The 21,841-nt window shown below is 61.3% G+C and overlaps 1 protein-coding gene and 1 gene segment (V, D, J or C); both read right to left on the minus strand.

Annotated features, from left to right (window-relative positions):
- The window catches only part of IGLL1 (immunoglobulin lambda like polypeptide 1), a 36,977-nt gene that overhangs the window by 7,879 nt on the left and 7,257 nt on the right, over positions 1 to 21,841 (minus strand). The window contains exons 1-2 of one of the 30 annotated variants that reach the window (XM_083803606.1): positions 16,293 to 16,441; positions 15,859 to 16,149 (exon numbers count right to left, since the gene is read on the minus strand). The exons of 5 other annotated variants lie outside the window; for them this stretch is intronic. In XM_083803606.1, coding sequence (XP_083659732.1) covers positions 15,859 to 16,149; positions 16,293 to 16,338 — 337 coding nt within the window. In that variant the 5' untranslated portion in view covers positions 16,339 to 16,441. Of the gene's footprint in view, positions 1 to 254; positions 546 to 688; positions 842 to 4,928; positions 5,241 to 5,383; positions 5,529 to 7,001; positions 7,305 to 7,447; positions 7,601 to 9,653; positions 9,945 to 10,087; positions 10,241 to 12,675; positions 12,967 to 13,370; positions 13,668 to 13,867; positions 14,156 to 15,374; positions 15,676 to 15,858; positions 16,150 to 16,292; positions 16,442 to 18,098; positions 18,484 to 20,605; positions 20,907 to 21,841 lie in introns of those variants that run through there. 24 more of the 30 variants (XM_083803610.1, XM_083803609.1, XM_083803607.1 and 21 more) reach the window with 24 other exon arrangements.
- On the minus strand, positions 993 to 3,472 carry LOC310883291 (Ig lambda chain V-1 region-like). The segment is given in 3 exons: positions 3,318 to 3,472; positions 2,876 to 3,174; positions 993 to 1,004 (listed from the first exon to the last, which is right to left on the minus strand).

Below are 21,841 nucleotides of genomic sequence, written 5' to 3' on the forward strand. Positions count from 1 at the left end.
CAGCTGGGTCCTGCAGCACGGGGCAGGGACGGGGCTGCTGGAGCCATCCCTTCCCTGAGGGATGGGCACAGCCCTGGGGCTCTGCGAGAGGGCAGAGCAGGGACAGCAGGCAGAGCCACCTGCAGCACGGGGCTGCAAGGGCAACACTGAGATGGGGACGTGCACCACCGGAGGGGACAGTAGGGAGCCAGCTGCTCCTGCGATGGCAGGAGGTTTTTGTATCACTTCCCCATTGCTCTGTGTCACTGTGACACCAGTAGTACTGCTGTCGTAGCTCCCACAGTAATAGACGGCCTCGTCCTCGGCTTGAACCCCAGTGATGGTTAACGTGGCTGTGGACCCAGATGTAGAACCAGAGAATCGTGAAGGGATGCCCGAGGGTCTGTTGCTGCTGCCATAGATCACAGTGACAGGGGCACTGCCGGGGGTCTTCTGCTGGTACCAGCCATAACCATAGCTGCTCCCGGAGCAGGTGATCTGCACGGTTTCTCCCGGGTTCACCGACTTCGAGGCCGGCTGAGTCAGCGCTGCCTGGACCAGGGAACCTGGAGAGGGAGAGAAGAGAGGGGAAAAAGTGGGACTCAGCGAGTGCCCCACACACACAGACCTCACCACGCAGCAGCAGGACAAGGACAGGGCCCCGTTGCCCAAAGGGCCCGGTCGGGCGCAGCGAGTGTGTCCAGGGCACCTGAGGTGTGGGCGAGCACCGCGAGGAGGAGAGGGGCCCAGGCCATGGCGAGATCCCACCAGCTGCGCGTCCCCACGCCGACGGGGCTGTGCCGCGGACCCCGACTCCCTCTTAAACCCCCGCCCGGCCGCAGCACGGCCCCTCCATGCAAATGCGGCCCCGCGCTCTCGGCCACGTCCCGCGCCTCGCTCCCCACCTCCCCGCCCGGCCCCTCCACCGCAGGCACAGGGGGGTTGTCCCCGGCCTCGTGGTGGGGACACGTGGCAGCACCCAGGCCCAAAGCGCTCACACAGAACCCCTTGCCTCAGTCGGGGCCCTGCAGGCATGTAACCAAGCAGCCAGGGAGAGCCGGGACACAGGGGCTGGTGGGCACCAAGCAGCACTCGCAGCTCCCACAGCCCAGCTGTGAGGTGCGGACACCCCTGGCCTCAGCACCCCATTGTTCCATCTTCCCCTCACGCAGCTTTCCATGTCCATGGCTGCTGCTGCTGCTTTTCCCCAACACAACCGCTGCCTGCCCAGGCACACAGGAGCCGAGTGGCTGGCAGCGGTTCGACAGAAGAGGCCCCAGGGACTGGCAGGACCCCCAGCACACCGGGGCCAGCAAAGTGCCTTGGGGCAAAGGAAGCCACCAGCAGCCGCGGCTGCGTTATGAGGAGCCCCGAGGATGGCGAAGGGCTCAGAGCGTGCTAGCACGGGGACGGCTGGCGTTTCTCAGCCCTGAGAGCAAGAGGCCCGGGACTGTCTTAGCCATGGGAGGGCTCCTGCAGGGGCACGAAGGAAACGGAGCCAGGCGCTTCTCAGAGGCAACCAGCACTGGCACGAGAGGCAACGGGCACAGGCTGACGAACGGGGAATCACAAATCACCGCATGGTTTGGGCTGGAAGTGACCTTAACGCCCACCTTCCCCAGCCCCCTGCCATGGCCAGGACGCCTCCCACCACACCAGGTGTCCCAAAGGCCCATCCAGCCTGGCCTTGGGCTCTTCAGGGATGGGGCAGCCACAGCTTCTCTGGGCAGCCTGTTGCAGAGCCTTACTGCCATTAAGTGAACAATTCCTTCCTGATAACTAACCTAAATCTACCTGCTATCTGTTTAAAACCTTCACCCCTTGTTCTATTACTACATGCCCCTGTAAAAAGTCTCTCTCCATCTTTCCTATAAATGCTGAAAGGCTGCAACACGGGCTCCCCAGAGCTTTCTCTTCTCCAGCCTAAACGAGCCCAGCTCCCTCAGCCTTTTTTTGCAAGAGAGGTGCTCCAGCCCGCTGGTCATTTTGGTCGAACTGTGTTCAATAGAGCAAAACACGTTTTTGCTTCAAGGCCCGTGAAACGCTTGCAACGCGTGTCCTGGACAGCCGCCGAGCCTCCACCTTGGAGGCCTTCACACCAAAACGGGACAGGCCCTGGGCAAGCGGCAGCAGCCGGCCCAGCATGGAGCAGGGTGGGAGGAGACAATCTCCAGGCCAGTGCCAGCCCCAGCTGTCTGGGGCTTTCCCCAGCCCCAGCACCTGCGCTTCCCCTTTACTCTGCTGCTCTTCTGCCCTGGCTCCTGCAGGCAGCACAGAGGGGACGTGCAGGAACGGGGCACGTGCCACACAGCAGGACCCACCTCACGGGGGCATTTCCTGATCCTAGACCAGGCCCAAGCTGCTGCAGCAGGCACCCGAGGGGCCCTGGTACCACAGCAGCTTGGCCTCTCACTTCCCCATTGCTGGGACTCGCCGTGACCAGCGCTGCCACCCCAGGCACCACAGTAATAGACGGCCTCGTCCTCGGCTTGGACCCCAGTGATGGTTAACGTGCCCGTGGAGCCAGATGTAGTACCAGAGAACCGCGAAGGGATTCCTGAGGGTCTCTTGTTGTCGTGGTAGATCACAGTGACATGGCCAGTGCCAGGGATCTTCTGCTAGTACCAGCCATAGATGTTGCTAATCCCAGCAGCTGGGTCCTGCAGCACGGGGCAGGGACGGGGCTGCTGGAGCCATCCCTTCCCTGAGGGATGGGCACAGCCCTGGGGCTCTGCGAGAGGGCAGAGCAGGGACAGCAGGCAGAGCCACCTGCAGCACGGGGCTGCAAGGGCAACACTGAGATGGGGACGTGCACCACCGGAGGGGACAGTAGGGAGCCAGCTGCTCCTGCGATGGCAGGAGGTTTTTGTATCACTTCCCCATTGCTCTGTGTCACTGTGACACCAGTAGTACTGCTGTCGTAGCTCCCACAGTAATAGACGGCCTCGTCCTCGGCTTGAACCCCAGTGATGGTTAACGTGGCTGTGGACCCAGATGTAGAACCAGAGAATCGTGAAGGGATGCCCGAGGGTCTGTTGCTGCTGCCATAGATCACAGTGACAGGGGCACTGCTGGGGGTCTTCTGCTGGTACCAGCCATAACCATAGCTGCTCCCGGAGCAGGTGATCTGCACGGTTTCTCCCGGGTTCACCGACTTCGAGGCCGGCTGAGTCAGCGCTGCCTGGACCAGGGAACCTGGAGAGGGAGAGAAGAGAGGGGAAAAAGTGGGACTCAGCGAGTGCCCCACACACACAGACCTCACCACGCAGCAGCAGGACAAGGACAGGGCCCCGTTGCCCAAAGGGCCCGGTCGGGCGCAGCGAGTGTGTCCAGGGCACCTGAGGTGTGGGCGAGCACCGCGAGGAGGAGAGGGGCCCAGGCCATGGCGAGATCCCACCAGCTGCGCGTCCCCACGCCGACGGGGCTGTGCCGCGGACCCCGACTCCCTCTTAAACCCCCGCCCGGCCGCAGCACGGCCCCTCCATGCAAATGCGGCCCCGCGCTCTCGGCCACGTCCCGCGCCTCGCTCCCCACCTCCCCGCCCGGCCCCTCCACCGCAGGCACAGGGGGGTTGTCCCCGGCCTCGTGGTGGGGACACGTGGCAGCACCCAGGCCCAAAAGTGACGCACACGGAGCCCCCACCCCAGCCCCTGTAGCTACGTGGCCAAACAGCTGGGGAGAGCTAGGGCTGGCGGGGACCACACGGCGGAGGAGTTGGTGCCCGTGCTGGGCTGGAAGGACTAATTCTTGCCAGGGAATTGCCACGGGAGGCATTCTCAGGGTCTGGTGGCACCAAACTGGGATCTGCCATGGGGGAAGCATGTCCCAGGGGGCTGAGAAAGGGCCGCAGCAGAGCCCCTGGTTGCTTCCTTCCTAGCTCCTCATCTGATTGTTATCTGCCACCCCAGAGCAACGGGCAGCTTGACATGGAGAAGGCAAGGGCAGCAGCACGTGGGGCAGGGAGTGGGGCTGTTAGCAAAGTGCAGACCTCCCCCAGGGCTGCGGGGTGCTCGGTGCTGCTCTGCCCATCCCTCCCACTGTGTACCAAGGTCCTGGGGACAGGGCTGGGGACAGGGCTGCACCCGTGCCCATCTAACTTCCCCCACACATGCCTTATCCCTCTGCCCCAGCATGCTCACAGGAATGCAGCAAATGTCCCTACACAGGACATTTGGCACCAGGTGATGTGCAGAAGCCCTCGCCCTCACACCCAGCGGTAGCCCTGGTGCTGGGCTTAGGGAGCAGGATGAGGACAGGGTCAGGGTCCTGGGCAGCCCTTTGTGGCCCTGGGGACATGGCTGTGGCACGGACCAGGGCCAGGGGCTGCCCACATGCCCCAGTGGCAGGCTGGGGAGCTCCTGCACAGACCCAGCATGAGCCCAAAGCACTGGCACTGGGCAAACACAGCCAGTGCTGCAGCAGCACAGGGGTCCGTCCTCCTGCGGCATGATGGAGCAGTCCACAGTCAGCCCTGAGCTGCCCCTGCAGCCTCGTACAGCGGCCTGTAGCCACAGCATCCACACAAAACATCCCCTCTCACCGTTTGAAGGTGAAGCTTTGACCTGGCTCTTTAGCGATCCACACGTTGTGGTCTCTTGGCGCTTTCTGCATGCTGACCCCCTGCAGCGATGCCCCAGGGCAGCGGCTGTAGCGGGGCAGGGAGGCAGCCATCAGGGCATGGGGAGCAGCCTGGGAGCACAGGGGTACCTGGGCCCTGCAGCTTGGGGCAGGGACGGAGCTGCTGGGGCCATCCTGTCCTTGAGGGATGGGCACAGCCGTGGGGCTCTGCGGGAGGGCAGAGCAGGGACACCAGGCACCAGCAGCAGTGGGCCCCAAGGTCAGGAATGAGACAGGGACCTGCATCACCAGAGGGGACAGTAGGGAGCCAGCTGCTCCTGCGATGGCAGGAGGTTTTTGTATCACTTCCCCATTGCTCTGTGTCACTGTGTCAGCACTAGCACTGCCGTCGTAGCTCCCACAGTAATAGACGGCCTCGTCCTCGGCTTTGACACCAGTGATGGTTAACGTGTTTGTGGACCCAGATGTGGAACCAGAGAATCTTGAAGAGATGTCCGAGGGTCTCTTGGTATTGTCATAGATCACGGTGACAGGGGCACTGCCAGGGGTCTTCTGCTGGTACCAGCCATAATAATATTTGCCATTACTGTGCGCACTACCCCCAGAGCAGGTGATCTGCACGGTGTCTCCCAGGTTCACCACCTTTGAGGCCGGCTGAGACATTGCTGCCTGGACCAGGGAACCTGGAGAGGGAAAGAAGAGAGGGGAGAAATCGGGGCTCAGCGAGTGCCCAACACACACAGACCTCACCACGCAGCAGCGGGACGAGGACAGGGCCCCGTTGCCCAAAGGGCCCGGTCGGGCGCAGCGAGTGTGTCCAGGGCACCTGAGGTGAGGGCGAGCACCGCAAGGAGGAGAGGGGCCCAGGCCATGGCGAGATCCCACCAGCTGCGCGTCCCCACGCCGACGGGGCTGTGCCGCGGACCCCGACTCCCTCTTAAACCCCCGCCCGGCCGCAGCACGGCCCCTCCATGCAAATGCGGCCCCGCGCTCTCGGCCACGTCCCGCGCCTCGCTCCCCACCTCCCCGCCCGGCCCCTCCACCGCAGGCACAGGGGGGTTGTCCCCGGCCTCGCGGTGGGGACACGTGGCAGCACCCAGGCCCAAAAGTGGCGCACACGGAGCCCCCACCCCAGCCCCTGTAGCTACGTGGCCAAACAGCCGGGGAGAGCTGGGGCTGGCAGGGACCACACGGCAGAGGAGTTGGTGCCCGTGCTGGGCTGGAAGGACTAATTCTTGCCAGGGAATTGCCACGGGGGGCATTCTCAGGGTCTGGTGGCACCAAACTGGGATCTGCCATGGGGAAAGCATGTCCCAGGGGGCTGAGAAAGGGCCGCAGCAGAGCCCCTGGTTGCTTCCTTCCTAGCTCCTCATCTGATTGTTATCTGCCACCCCAGAGCAACGGGCAGCTTGACATGGAGAAGGCAAGGGCAGCAGCACGTGGGGCAGGGAGTGGGGCTGTTAGCAAAGTGCAGACCTCCCCCAGGGCTGCGGGGTGCTCGGTGCTGCTCTGCCCATCCCTCCCACTGTGTACCAAGGTCCTGGGGACAGGGCTGGGGACAGGGCTGCACCCGTGCCCATCTAACTTCCCCCACACATGCCTTATCCCTCTGCCCCAGCATGCTCACAGGAATGCAGCAAATGTCCCTACACAGGACATTTGGCACCAGGTGATGTGCAGAAGCCCTCGCCCTCACACCCAGCGGTAGCCCTGGTGCTGGGCTTAGGGAGCAGGATGAGGACAGGGTCAGGGTCCTGGGCAGCCCTTTGTGGCCCTGGGGACATGGCTGTGGCACGGACCAGGGCCGGGGCTGCCCACATGCCCCAGTGGCAGGCTGGGGAGCTCCTGCACAGACCCAGCATGAGCCCAAAGCACTGGCACTGGGCAAACACAGCCAGTGCTGCAGCAGCACAGGGGTCCGTCCTCCTGCGGCATGATGGAGCAGTCCACAGTCAGCCCTGAGCTGCCCCTGCAGCCTCGTACAGCGGCCTGTAGCCACAGCATCCACACAAAACATCCCCTCTCACCGTTTGAAGGTGAAGCTTTGACCTAGCTCTTTAGCGATCCACACGTTGTGGTCTCTTGGCGCTTTCTGCATGCTGACCCCCTGCAGCGATGCCCCAGGGCAGCGGCTGTAACGGGGCAGGGAGGCAGCCATCAGGGCATGGGGAGCAGCCTGGGAGCACAGGGGTACCTGGGCCCTGCAGCTTGGGGCAGGGACGGAGCTGCTGGGGCCATCCTGTCCTTGAGGGATGGGCACAGCCGTGGGGCTCTGCGAGAGGGCAGAGCAGGGACACCAGGCACCAGCAGCAGTGGGCCCCAAGGTCAGGAATGAGACAGGGACCTGCATCACCAGAGGGGACAGTAGGGAGCCAGCTGCTCCTGCTATGGCAGGAGGTTTCTGTATCACTTCCCCATTGTTCTGTGTCACTGTGTCAATTTAGTACTGCTGTCCCAGCTACCACAGTAATAGACGGCCTCGTCCTCGGCTTGGACACCAGTGATGGTTAACGTGTTCGTGGAGCCAGACAAGGAACCAGAGAATCGCGAAGGGATGTCCGAGGGTCTCTTGTCGTTGCTATAGATCACGGTGACAGGGCCAGTGCCAGGGGTCTTCTGCTGGAACCAGCCATACCAATATTTGCCATTACTGTCAGCGCTACCCCCGGAGCAGGTGATCTGCACGGTGTCTCCCGGGTTCACCGACTTCGAGGCCGGCTGAGACACTGCTGCCTGGACCAGAGAACCTGGAGAGGGAGAGAAGAGAGGGGAGAAAACGGGGCTCAGTGAGTGCCCCACACACACAGACCTCACCGCGCAGCAGCGGGACGAGGACAGGGCCCCGTTGCCCAAAGGGCCCTGCCGGGTGCAGCGAGTGTGTCCAGGGCACCTGAGGTGTGGGCGAGCACCGCGAGGAGGAGAGGGGCCCAGGCCATGGCGAGATCCCACCAGCTGCGCGTCCCCACGCCGACGGGGCTGTGCCACGGACCCCGACTCCCTCTTAAACCCCCGCCCGGCCGCAGCACGGCCCCTCCATGCAAATGCGGCCCCGCGCTCTCGGCCACGTCCCGCGCCTCGCTCCCCACCTCCCCGCCCGGCCCCTCCACCGCAGGCACAGGGGGGTTGTCCCCGGCCTCGCGGTGGGGACACGTGGCAGCACCCAGGCCCAAAGCGCTCACACAGAACCCCTTGCCTCAGACGGGGCCCTGCAGGCATGTAACCAAGCAGCCAGGGAGAGCCGGGACACAGGGGCTGGTGGGCACCAAGCAGCACTCGCAGCTCCCACAGCCCAGCTGTGAGGTGCGGACACCCCTGGCCTCAGCACCCCATTGTTCCATCTTCCCCTCACACAGCTTTCCATGTCCATGGCTGCTGCTGCTGCTTTTCCCCAACACAACCGCTGCCTGCCCAGGCACACAGGAGCCGAGTGGCTGGCAGCGGTTCGACAGAAGAGGCCCCAGGGACTGGCAGGACCCCCAGCACACCGGGGCCAGCAAAGTGCCTTGGGGCAAAGGAAGCCACCAGCAGCCGCGGCTGCGTTATGAGGAGCCCCGAGGATGGCGAAGGGCTCAGAGCGTGCTAGCACGGGGACGGCTGGCGTTTCTCAGCCCTGAGAGCAAGAGGCCCGGGACTGTCTTAGCCATGGGAGGGCTCCTGCAGGGGCACGAAGGAAACGGAGCCAGGCGCTTCTCAGAGGCAACCAGCACTGGCACGAGAGGCAACGGGCACAGGCTGACGAACGGGGAATCACAAATCACCGCATGGTTTGGGCTGGAAGTGACCTTAACGCCCACCTTCCCCAGCCCCCTGCCATGGCCAGGACGCCTCCCACCACACCAGGTGTCCCAAAGGCCCATCCAGCCTGGCCTTGGGCTCTTCAGGGATGGGGCAGCCACAGCTTCTCTGGGCAGCCTGTTGCAGAGCCTTACTGCCATTAAGTGAACAATTCCTTCCTGATATCTAACCTAAATCTACATGCTATCAGTTTAAAACCATCACCACTTGTCCTATTACTACATGCCCCTGTAAAAAGTCTCTCTCCATCTTTCCTATAAGCTGCCCCCAAATGCTGAAAGGCTGCAACACGGGCTCCCCAGAGCTTTCTCTACTCCAGGCTAAACGAGCCCAGCTCCCTCAGCCTTTCTTTGCAGGAGAGGTGCTCCAGCCCGCTGGTCATTTTGGTCGAACTCTGTTCAGTAGAGCAAAACGCCTTTTTGCTGCAAGGCCCGTGAAACGCTTGCAACGCGTGTCCTGGACAGCAGCCGAGCCTCCACCTTGGAGGCCTTCACACCAAAACGGGACAGGCCCTGGGCAAGCGGCAGCAGCCGGCCCAGCATGGAGCAGGGTGGGAGGAGACAATCTCCAGGCCAGTGCCAGCCCCAGCTGTCTGGGGCTTTCCCCAGCCCCAGCACCTGCGCTTCCCCTTTACTCTGCTGCTCTTCTGCCCTGGCTCCTGCAGGCAGCACAGAGGGGACGTGCAGGAACGGGGCACGTGCCACACAGCAGGACCCACCTCACGGGGGCATTTCCTGATCCTAGACCAGGCCCAAGCTGCTGCAGCAGGCACCCGAGGGGCCCTGGTACCACAGCAGCTTGGCCTCTCACTTCCCCATTGCTGGGACTCGCCGTGACCAGCGCTGCCACCCCAGGCACCACAGTAATAGACGGCCTCGTCCTCGGCTTGGACCCCAGTGATGGTTAACGTGCCCGTGGAGCCAGATGTGGAACCAGAGAACCGTGAAGGGATTCCTGAGGGTCTCTTGTTGTCGTGGTAGATCACAGTGACAGGGCCAGTGCCAGGGGTCTTCTGCTAGTACCAGCCATAGATGTTGCTAATCCCAGCAGCTGGGTCCTGCAGCACGGGGCAGGGACGGAGCTGCTGGAGCCATCCCTTCCCTGAGGGATGGGCACAGCCCTGGGGCTCTGCGAGAGGGCAGAGCAGGGACAGCAGGCAGAGCCACCTGCAGCACTGGGCTGCAAGGGCAACACTGAGATGGGGACGTGCACCACCGGAGGGGACAGTAGGGAGCCAGCTGCTCCTGCGATGGCAGGAGGTTTTTGTATCACTTCCCCATTGCTCTGTGTCACTGTGACACCAGTAGTACTGCTGTCGTAGCCACCACAGTAATAGACGGCCTCGTCCTCGGCTTGGACCCCAGTGATGGTTAACGTGGCTGTGGACCCAGATTTGGAACCAGAGAATCGCGAAGGGATGCCCGAGGGTCTCTTGGTATTGTCATAGATCACGGTGACAGGGCCAGTGCCAGGGGTCTTCTGCTGGTACCAGCCATAGTAGCTACCACCCCCGGAGCAGGTGATCTGCACGGTTTCTCCCGGGTTCACTGACTTCGAGGCCGGCTGAGTCAGCGCTGCCTGGACCAGGGAACCTGGAGAGGGAAAGAAGAGAGGGGAGAAAACGGGGCTCAGCGAGTGCCCCACACGCACAGACCTCACCACGCAGCAGCGGGACGAGGACAGGGCCCCGTTGCCCAAAGGGCCCGGTCGGGCGCAGCGAGTGTGTCCAGGGCACCTGAGGTGTGGGCGAGCACCGCGAGGAGGAGAGGGGCCCAGGCCATGGCGAGATCCCACCAGCTGCGCGTCCCCACGCCGACGGGGCTGTGCCGCGGACCCCGACTCCCTCTTAAACCCCCGCCCGGCCGCAGCACGGCCCCTCCATGCAAATGCGGCCCCGCGCTCTCGGCCACGTCCCGCGCCTCGCTCCCCACCTCCCCGCCCGGCCCCTCCACCGCAGGCACAGGGGGGTTGTCCCCGGCCTCGCGGTGGGGACACGTGGCAGCACCCAGGCCCAAAAGTGGCGCACACGGAGCCCCCACCCCAGCCCCTGTAGCTACGTGGCCAAACAGCCGGGGAGAGCTGGGGCTGGCGGGGACCACACGGCGGAGGATTTGGTGCCCGTGCTGGGCTGGAAGGACTAATTCTTGCCAGGGAATTGCCACGGGAGGCATTCTCAGGGTCTGGTGGCACCAAACTGGGATCTGCCATGGGGGAAGCATGTCCCAGGGGGCTGAGAAAGGGCCGCAGCAGAGCCCCTGGTTGCTTCCTTCCTAGCTCCTCATCTGATTGTTATCTGCCACCCCAGAGCAACGGGCAGCTTGACATGGAGAAGGCAAGGGCAGCAGCACGTGGGGCAGGGAGTGGGGCTGTTAGCAAAGTGCAGACCTCCCCCAGGGCTGCGGGGTGCTCGGTGCTGCTCTGCCCATCCCTCCCACTGTGTACCAAGGTCCTGGGGACAGAACTAGGGACAGGGCTGCACCCGTGCCCATCTAACTTCCCCCACACATGCCTTATCCCTCTGCCCCAGCATGCTCACAGGAATGCAGCAAATGTCCCTACACAGGACATTTGGCACCAGGTGATGTGCAGAAGCCCTCGCCCTCACACCCAGCGGTAGCCCTGGTGCTGGGCTTAGGGAGCAGGATGAGGACAGGGTCAGGGTCCTGGGCAGCCCTTTGTGGTCCTGGGGACATGGCTGGGGCAGGGACCAGGGCCAGGGGCTGCCCACATGCCCCAGTGGCAGGCTGGGGAGCTCCTGCACAGACCCAGCATGAGCCCAAAGCACTGGCACTGGGCAAACACAGCCAGTGCTGCAGCAGCACAGGGGTCCGTCCTCCTGCGGCATGATGGAGCAGTCCACAGTCAGCCCTGAGCTGCCCCTGCAGCCTCGTACAGTGGCCTGTAGCCACAGCATCCACACAAAACATCCCCTCTCACCGTTTGAAGGTGAAGCTTTGACCTGGCTCTTTAGCGATCCACACGTTGTGGTCTCTTGGCGCTTTCTGCAGGCTGACCCTCTGCAGCGATGCCCCAGGGCAGTGGCTGTAGCCGGGCAGGGAGGCAGCCATCAGGGCATGGGGAGCAGCCTGGGGGCACAGGGGTACCTGGGCCCTGCAGCTTGGGGCAGGGACGGAGCTGCTGGGGCTATCCTGTCCCTGAGGGATGGGCACAGCCCTGGGGCTCTGCGGGAGGGCAGAGCAGGGACACCAGGCACAGCCACCTGCAGCACTGGGCTGCAAGGGCAGCACTAGATGGGGACCTGCGCCACCATCCAAGGGGACAGCAGGGAGCGAACTGCTGCTGCGATGGCAGGAGGTTTTTGTATCACTTCCCCATTGCTCGGTGTCACTGTTTTAAATTAGTACTGCTGTCCCAACTAGCACTGTAGTAGATGGCCTCGCCCTCAGCTTGGACCCCAGTGATGGTTAGCGTGTTCGTGGAGCCAGACAAGGAACCAGAGAATCGCGAAGGGATGTCCGAGGGTCTCTTGTCGTTGCTATAGATCACAGTGACAGGGCCAGTGCCAGCGGTCTTCTGCTGGTACCAGCCAAATAGTCGCCAGTACCCCCGGAGCAGGTGATCTGCACGGTGTCTCCCGGGTTCGCCAACTTCGAGGCTGGCTGAGTCAGCGCTGGTGGACCAGTGTATGTGGAGAGGGAGAGGAGAGAGGGGAGAAAACGGGGCTGAGCGAGTACCCCCCCTCCACTCCCCCCCCGACCTCACCATGAACTTGGAAAAGAAACACCACCACTGGAAGAGAAGAGACCTGCATCCATGGCAGAGAAGGGCAGAAAACCTTCATCTTTAGCTCCTTTGTCTCCCTCACTTCCACATTTTCCTGCGTCACTAAGCCCGCACCACTGCTGCCGTCGTAGTTTCCAGAGTAATAGACAGCCTCGTCCTCGGCTTGGACCCCAGTGATGGTTAATGTGCCCGTGGAGCCAGATGTAGAACCAGAGAATCGTGAAGGGATGCCCGAGGGTCTCTTATTGTCATAGTAGATCACGGTGACAGGGCCAGTGCCAGGGGTCTTCTGCTAGTACCAGCCATAGATGTTGCTACTCCCAGCAGCTGGGTCCTGCAGCATGGGGCAGGGACGGAGCTGCTGGGGCCATCCCTTCCCTGAGGGATGGGCACAGCCCTGGGGCTCCGCGGGAGGGAAGAGCAGGGACAGCAGGCAGAGCCACCTGCAGCACTGGGCTGCAAGGGCAGCACTAGATGGGGACCTGCGCCACCATCCGAGGGACAGAAGGGAGCGAACTGCTGCTGCGATGGCAGGAGGTTTTTGTATCACTTCCCCATTGCTCTGTGCCGCTGTGACACCAGTAGTACTGCTGTCGTAGCTCGCACAGTAACAGATGGCCTCGTCCTCAGCTTGGACCCCAGTGATGGTCGACATGGCTGTGGAGCCAGATACGGAACCAGAGAATCTTGAAGGGATGCCCGAGGGTCTGTTGGTGTTGTAGTAGATCACAGTGAGAGGGGCACTGACAGGGGTCTTCTGCTGGTACCAGCCATAGTTGCTGCTACTGCCAGAGCAGGTGATCTGCACTGTGCCTCCCAGGTTCACCGACTTCGAGGCCGGCTGAGACACTGCTGCCTGGACCAGGGAACCTGGAGAGGGAGAGGAGAGAGGGGAGAAAACGGGGCTCAGCGAGTGCCCCACACGCACAGCACTCCCTGCGCAGCAGCAGGACCGGGCCCAGGTACCCAAAGGCTGCAGGCCCAGGAAGGAATCCACAGCCCCTGACAAATGGGAGCCTGAGGACCAGGGGTTGCTGGTGCAGCCCAGGGCTCCTGGGGGCCATCCCCTGCCCAGGTGATGGGCACAGACCCTGCACTATGGGGTGGGGTGGGCAGGGGTGAGTTGGGGACCTGTGCCACCATCAGAGGGGATGGCAGGGAGACAACTGCTCCTGTAATGGCAGGATCTAGTTTTTCTATCTAGAAAAGTTCTAAGTTTTTCTAACTAGATCAAGTTTTTCTATCACTTCCCCATTGCCCCTGTGTCTCTATACCAGCACTAGCACTGCTGTCGAAGCTCCCACAGTAATAGACGGCCTCGTCCTCGGCTTGGACCCCAGTGATGGTTAACGTGCCCGTGGAGCCAGATTTGGAACCAGAGAATCGTGAAGGGATGCCCGAGGGTCTCTTGGTGTCTCTGTAGATCACAGTGACAGGGCCAGTGCCAGGGGTCTTCTGCTGGTACCAGCCATAGTAGCCGTAGCTGCTCCCGGAGCAGGTGATCTGCACGGTTTCTCCCGGGTTCACCGACTTCGAGGCCGGCTGAGTCAGTGCTGCTTGAACTAGGGAACCTGGAGAGGGAGAGGAGAGAGGGGAGAAAATGGGGCTCAGCGAGTGCCCCACACAGACCTCTCCATGAACTGGGAAAAGGAACAGCACCACTGGAAGAGAAGAGATCTCAGCTGCAGCCATGACAGAGAAGGGCAGAAAACCTTCATCTTTAGCTCCCGTCTGTCCCTCACTTCCACATCTCCCTGCACCACTGAAACACCACCACTGCTGTCGGAGCTCCCACAGTAATAGACAGCCTCATCCTCGGCTTGGACCCCAGTGATGGTTAAGGTGGCTGTGGAGCCAGATGTAGAACCAGAGAATCGTGAAGGGATGCCCGAGGGTCTCTGGTTGCTGTTGTAGATCACGGTGACAGGGGCACTGCCGGGGGTCTTCTGCTGGTACCAGGCATAGCTACCGCTGCTCCCGGAGCAGGTGATCTGCACGGTGTCTCCCGGGTTCGCCGACTTCGAGGCCGGCTGAGTAATTGCTGCCTGGACCAGGGAAACTGGAGATGGAGAGAAGAGAGGAAAGAAAATGGGGCTCAGCGAGTGCCCCACATGCACAGACCTCACCGTGCAGCAGCGGGACGGGGCCCCTGAGCCTGGAGGCTCTGCTGACACTGAGGGATTTACAGCCCTGAACACAGAGTCCATGACCAGAGCCCCACAGCCTCGCAAGGACACCTGCCAGAACCAGGGATGCTGAATATCACAAACGGTGGAGAAGAGACCAGGCTCTGGCCATGTTTGGTGAGTAGAGCCCAGCCCAGCCTCAGACATCTCCCCTGGACACTGGAGCATGAAAGGGAGGAAACTCACAGCTACGGTCATGCAGAGGGGCCAGGAACCTCCCTCAGCCCCACAGCCCTGCTCAGCTCTGAGGCACAAGGGTAGAAAGCCTCCACTTCTAGCTGTGGTCTGTCCTTCACTTCCACATTTCTCTGTGTCACTATAAAAACATCAGCACTGCTGTCCCAGTTACCACAGTAATAGACGGCCTCGTAGTCAGCTTGGACACCAGTGATGGTTAATGTGTTTGTGGAGCCAGATGTGGAACCAGAGAATCGTGAAGGGATGCCCGAGGGTCTCTTGGTGCTGTCATAGATCACGGTGACAGGGGCACTGCCGGGGGTCTTCTGCTGGTACCAGCCGTACCAATATTTGCCACTACTGGCAGCGCTACCCCCGGAGCAGGTGATCAGCATGATGTCTCCCAGGTTTGCCAACTTCGAGGCCGGCTGAGTAATCACTGCCTGGACCAGGGAACCTGGAGAGGGAGAGGAGAAAGGGGAGAAAACGGGGCTCAGCGAGTGCCCCACACGCACAGACCTTCCCCATTAGCAGTGCAACAGGGATGGTCCCAGTGGCAAAAGATCTTGGTCCCACCCAGGGACCCACAGCCCCACACACAGACAACGGACAGAGTCCCAGGGACCCTGAAAGGAGAGATGGAAGCAGCAGCAAGAGAAGCACCAATGGGAGCAGGCAATGGGGCTGGGACAATATAAAGCCGTGCCTGTTTTAGGGACAGGAACAAGGCACGCCAGCCCCAAAGACACCTTCCATACCACAAGGAACAATGGGGAGGACGTTCACAGTCATGGTCGTAGAGAGGGGATAAGAATCTGCCTACAGCCACAGCTCTGCACGGCCAACAGGAAGGAGAGAAAACCTTCCTAAGGCTTTGGATTCTCCCACATCTTGTAACTCGTTGTCACCGTACACCACTCCAGCTGCTGTCATAGCCACCACAGTAATAGACAGCCTCGTCCTCGGCTTGGACCCCAGTGATGGTTAACGTGGCTGTGGAGCCAGATGTAGAACCAGAGAATCGCGAAGGGATGCCCGAGGGTCTCTGGTTGTTGTTGTAGATCACGGTGACAGGGCCAGTGCCAGGGGCCTTCTGCTGGAACCAGCCATAGCCACTGCTACTCCCGGAGCAGGTGATCTGCACGGTGTCTCCTGGGTTTGCCAGCTTCGAGGCCGGCTGAGTCAGCGCTGCCTGGACCATGGAACCGGGAGAGGGAGAGGAGAGAGGGGAGAAAACAGGGCTCAGAGAGCCAGGAAACTTGCAGCTGTGGTCATACAGAGGATCCAGGAACCTGCCTCAGCTCCACAGTCCTGCTCAGCCCTTAGGGAGAAGGGAAGAAAGCCTCCATTTCTAGCTGTGGTCTGTCCCTCATGTCCCCATCGCTCTGTGTCACTGTACCAGCATAAGTGCTGTCCCTGCTCCCACAGTAATAGACGGCCTCGTCCTCGGCTTGGACATCAGTGATGGTTAACGTGGCCGTGGAGCCAGACTGGGAACCAGAGAATCGCGAAGGGATGCCCGAGGGTCTCTTGTCGTTGTAGTAGATCACGGTGACAGGGCCAGTGCCAGGCGTCTTCTGCTGGAACCAGCCATAGCTGTTGCTACTCCCGGAGCAGGTGATCTGCACGGTTTCTCCCGGGTTCGCCGACTTCGAGGCCGGCTGAGACACTGCTGCCTGGACCAGGGAACCTGGAGAGGGAGAGAAGAGAGGGGAGAAAACGGGGCTCAGTGAGTGCCCCACATGCACAGCCCTCACCACGCAGCAGCGGGACGAGGACAGGGCCCCGTTGCCCAAAGGGCCCGGTCGGGCGCAGCGAGTGTGTCCAGGGCACCTGAGGTGTGGGCGAGCACCGCGAGGAGGAGAGGGGCCCAGGCCATGGCGAGATCCCACCAGCTGCGCGTCCCCACGCCGACGGGGCTGTGCCACGGACCCCGACTCCCTCTTAAACCCCCGCCCGGCCGCAGCACGGCCCCTCCCCACAAACCCGGCCCCACGGTCTCTGGCAGCCCCTGCCCCAGTGCTCCCCCTGCCCACGGCACTCGTGTTCCCAGCCTCCGAACCACAAACAGCCTGCAGCCATGCACGCTTCACAGGGCCGCTTGGCAGCCAAGCCAGGTCGTGCTCAGCACGAGGTTGGAACATGGGAGAAATTTCTTCTCAGAAAGAGTGGTTCTGCCTTGGAACAGGCTGCCCAAGGAGGTGCTGGACTCACCACCCCTGGGGACGTTCAAGGGAAGGCTGGATGTGGCCCTTAGGGACGTAGTTCAGTGGGTGACATCGGTGGTATGGGGACAGGGGGGACCGGATGCTGCTGAGGTGCTTTCCACCCCCAGCCACTCGGTGATTCTCTGCACATCTGCCCTCGCTGAGCCCCAGCCGAGCCACCCGGCAGGGCTGAGGGCTGGCGGCGACGCTTTGCCCCCCGCCTGGCCGCAGGAGCTGCCTTCTCCTCCCCGGCGCTGCCCGCGGGGCTCCGCAGCCGGCCAGGCCCCGGCCCCGCGCTGCAGCAGCGCCTCCTGCCCGCCGCAGGCCTCGCACAGCACCACGAGGGGACCCCGGGGCCCTGGGCCCCTGGCGGCACCTGCAGGAGACTGAGGAGGAGAAACACAAGTGTTAGAAATCAGCCAAAGACTCCTCACCGACACCGTGCAGGTTCACGCGATCCAAGACACAAACCCACCCGTCACCACCCAAGCTCCCTGTGCCTCCCTCTGTGTACACATCCCGGGAAGCCTGCACCATTTGTCAGCAAAGAGCAACTGCAGAGCAAAGAACTGGGATCTCGTGCCCGACAGGAACTGTGTGGGCATCAGGAGCTTCAGGGCTACTCAGCAGTAAGTAAACACGCACACGTCCCCTGTGCCTGTGACTCCCAAGCGAGCTGAGGGACTGCAGCGGCCTCACAGCAATCAAGACCAGACGGCTGCACGAGTTCACATGAACTCAGTAGCATGCATCATCCACAAACTCGTCCAGCCAGAGGCAGCCCCACTGTCACCCACTCACAGTGAGGGCCTCAGCAGGCTCCAAAAGGGACATTGGCCCAATCCCAACATCGCCCAGTGCCAGAAGTGGGAGCACTGACACCCACACACAGCAGGGAACCCATGAGCCCGTAGCACCCATCGACGGGCACCCAGGGCAGATGGATACTGGCAGCACTGCAGCCTAAGCTCCCACAGTAATAGACAGCCTCTTCCACGGCTTGGACCCCAGTGATGGTTAATGTGGACGTGGTGCCAGACAAGGAACCAGAGAATCGCGAAGGGATGCCCGAGGGTCTCTTGTCATTGCTATAGATCACGGTGACAGGGCCAGTGCCAGGGGTCTTCTGCTGGAACCAGGCATAGTAGCTGCTACCCCCGGAGCAGGTGATCTGCACGGTGTCTCCCAGGTTCACCGACTTCGAGGCCGGCTGAGTCAGCGCTGCCTGGACAAAGGAACCTGGAGAGGGAGAGGAGAGAGGGGAGAAAACGGGGCTCAGAGAGTCATTAAACTCACAGCTATGGTCATGCAGAGGGGCCAGGAACCTGACTCAGCCCCACAGACCTGCTCCACCCTCAGGGAAAAGGTCAGAAAGCCTCCATTTCTAGCTGTGGCCTGACCCTCATGTCCCCATTGCTCTGTGTCACTACACCACCATCAGCACTCCAGCTGCTGTCGTAGCCACCACAGTAATAGACGGCCTCGTCCTCGGCTTGGACACCAGTGATGGTTAACGTGGCTGTGGAGCCAGACAAGGAACCAGAGAATCGCGAAGGGATGCCCGAGGGTCTCTGGTTGTTGTTGTAGATCACGGTGACAGGGGCACTGCCAGGGGCCTTCTGCTGGAACCAGGCATAGTAGCTGCTACCCCCAGAGCAGGTGATCTGCACGGTGTCTCCCGGGTTCACCGACTTCGAGGCCGGCTGAGTCAGCGCTGCCTGGACCAGAGAACCTGGAGAGGGAGAGGAGAGAGGGGAGAAAACGGGGCTCAGCGAGTGCCCTGCACACAAAACCATCTTCATGTACTGCGAAAGGTATCAACATCACTGGAAGAGAAGAGACCTCAGCTGCCCCCTTGTGGGAAGAGGGCAGAAAACCTTTGTCTTTAGCTCTGTGCTCTCCCGCACTTCCACATCTCTGCATCACTAAACCAGCACCACTGCTGTCCTCGTAGTTCCCACAGTAATAGACAGCCTCGTCCTCTGCTTGGACACCAGTGATGGTTAAAGTGGCCGTGGAGCCAGATGTAGAAGCAGAGAATCGAGAAGGGATGCCCGAGGGTCTGTTGGTGTTGCTATAGATCACGGTGACAGGGGCACTGCCAGGGGTCTTCTGCTGGAACCAGCCATACCAGCTGCTACCCCCAGACCAGACGATCTGCATGGTGTGTCCCAGGTTCACCGACTTTGAGGCTGGCTGAGTAATCGCTGCCTGGACCAGGGAACCTGGAGAGGGAGAGGAGAGAGGGGAGAAAACAGGGCTCAGCGAGTGCCCCATACACACAGACCTCCCCATGAACTGGGAAAAGGAACACCACTACTGGAAGGGTAGAGACCTGTAGCCATGACAGAGAAGGGCAGAAAACCTTCATCTTTAGCTCCCCTCTCTCCCTCACTTCCACATCTCCCTGCGTCACTAAACCAGCACCACTGCTGTCCTCGTAGTTCCCACAGTAATCGAAAGCCTCGTCCTCTGCTTGGACACCAGTGATGGTTAAAGTGGCTGTGGAGCCAGATGTAGAAGCAGAGAATCGCGAAGGGATGCCCGAGGGTCTGTTGGTGTTGCTATAGATCACGGTAACCAGGGCACTGCCAGGGGTCTTCTGCTGGAACCAGCCATAGTAGTTTTCGCTACCCCCCCAGAGCAGGTGATCTGCACAGTGTCTCCTGAGTTCACAGACTTCGAGGCCGGCTGAGTAATCGCTGCCTGGACCATGGAACCTACAGCGGGAGAGGAGAGAGGGGAGAAAATGGAGCTTAGCGAGTGCCCCTCATGGACAGACCACACCTCGCATTAACGAGACAGGGCCAAGGGCCTTGGAGCTCATCCCCATTGCTCTCTGTCACCCTGAAACCAACGTAGCTGCTGTCGTAGTTCCCACAGTAATAGACAGCCTCGTCCTCTGCTTGGACCCCAGTGATGGTTAACGTGGCTGTAGAGCCAGATGTAGAAGCCAAGAATCGCGAAGGTATGCCTGAGGGTCTCTTGGTGTTGTCATAGATCACTGTGACAAGACCAGTGTCAGGCGTCTTCTGCTGGTACCAGCCATAGTTGTTGTAGCTGCTCCCGGAGCAGGTGATCTGCACGGTGTCTCCCAGGTTTGCAGATTTCGAAGCTGGACCAGGGAACCTGGAGAGGGAGAGGAGCGAGGGGAGGAAATGGGGCTCAGCGAGTGCCCCACATGCACAGACCTCACCACGCAACAGCGGGATGGAGCGCCTGAGCCTGGAGGCTCTGCTGACACTGAGGGTCTGACAGCCCTGAACACAGAGCCCATGGCCAGAGCCCCATGGCCTTGCAAGGGCCTCTTGTCGTTGTAGACCACAGTGACAGGGGCAGTGCCAAGAGTCTTCTGCTGGTACCAGCTATAATAGTAACTGTCATAGTAGCTACCACCCCCGGAGCAGGTGATCTGCACGGTTTCTCCCAGGTTTGCCGACTTTGAGGCCGGCTGAGTCAGCGCTGCCTGGACCAGGGAACCTGGAGAGGGAGAGGAGAGAGGGGAGAAAACGGGGCTCAGCGAGTGCCCCACATGCACAGACCTCACCGCGCAGCAGCAGGATAGGGATGGTCCCAGTGCCAAAAGATCTTGGTCCCACCCAGGGACCCACAGCCCCACACACAGACAACGGACAGAGTCCCAGGGCCCCTGCAAGGAGAGATGCAAGCAGCAGCAAGAGAAGCACCAATGGGAGCAGGCAATGGGGCTGGGGACAGTATAAAGCCGTGCCTGTTTTAGGGACAGGAACAAGGCACACCAGCCCCAAAGACACCTTCCATACCACAAGCAACAATGGGGAGGACGTTCACAGTCATGGTCGTAGAGAGGGGATAAGAATCTGCCTACAGCCACAGCTCTGCACGGCCAACAGGAAGGAGAGAAAACCTTCCTAAGGCTTTGGATTCTCCCACATCTTGTAACTCGTTGTCACCGTACACCACTCCAGCTGCTGTCGTAGCCACCACAGTAATAGACAGCCTCGTCCTCGGCTTGGACCCCAGTGATGGTTAACGTGTTTGTGGAGCCAGATGTGGAAGCAGAGAATCGCGAAGGGATGCCCGAGGGTCTCTTGGTGTTTTCATAGATCACGGTGACAGGGGCAGTGCCAGGGGTCTTCTGCTGGTACCAGCCATAACTGTAGCTGCTCCTGGAGCAGGTGATCTGCACAGTGTTTCCCAGGTTCACTGACTTCGAGGCCGGCTGAGTCAGTGCTGCCTGGACCATGGAACCGGGAGAGGGAGAGGAGAGAGGGGAGAAAACGGGGCTGAGCGAGTGCCTTGCACGCAAAAACATCTTCATGTACTGGGAAAGGGATAAACATCACTGGAAGAGAAGAGACCTCAGGGGCACCCTTGTGGGAGGAGGGCAGAAAACCTCTGTCTTTAGCTCCCGGCTCTCCCTCAATTCCTCATCTCCCTGCATCACTAAACCAGCAGCACTGCTGTCCCTGCTCCCACAGTAATAGACAGCCTCGTCCTCGGCTTGGACCCCAGTGATGGTTAACGTGGCTGTGGAGCCAGATGCAGAACCAGAGAATCGCGAAGGGATGCCCGAGGGTCTGTTGTTGTTCTGGTAGATCACGGTGACAGGGCCAGTGCCAGGGGTCTTCTGTTGATAGCAGACATACCCATTGTAGCTGCTTCCAGAGCAGGTGATCTGCACGGTGCCTCCCAGGTTCACTGACTTCGAGGCCGGCTGAGTCAGCGCTGCCTGGACCAGGGAACCTGGAGAGGGAGAGGAGAGAGGGGAGAAATCGGAGCTCAGCGAGTGCCCCACACGCACAGACCTCACCGCGCAGCATCAGGACAGGGCCCAGGCACCCAAAGGCTGCAGGCCCAGGAAGGAATCCACAGCCCCTGACAAATGGGAGCCTGAGGACCAGGGGTTGCTGGTGCAGCCCAGGGCTCCTTTGGGCCATCCCCTGCCCAGGTGATGGGCACAGACCCTGCACTATGGGGTGGGGTGGGCAGGGCTGAGTTGGGGACCTGTGCCACCATCAGAGGGGACAGCAGGGAGACAACTGCTCCTGTAATGGCAGGAGGTTTTTCTGTCATTTCCCCATTGCCCTGTGTCACTATACCAGCACTAGCACTGCTGTCGAAGCTCCCACAGTAATAGACTGGAGGCCTGGAGGTTCTGATGACACTGAAGGACCGACAGCCCTGAACACAGAG

This window comes from Anser anser (assembly GCF_964211835.1).
Source record: "Anser anser genome assembly, chromosome: 18".
Taxonomy (NCBI): Eukaryota; Metazoa; Chordata; class Aves; order Anseriformes; family Anatidae; genus Anser; species Anser anser.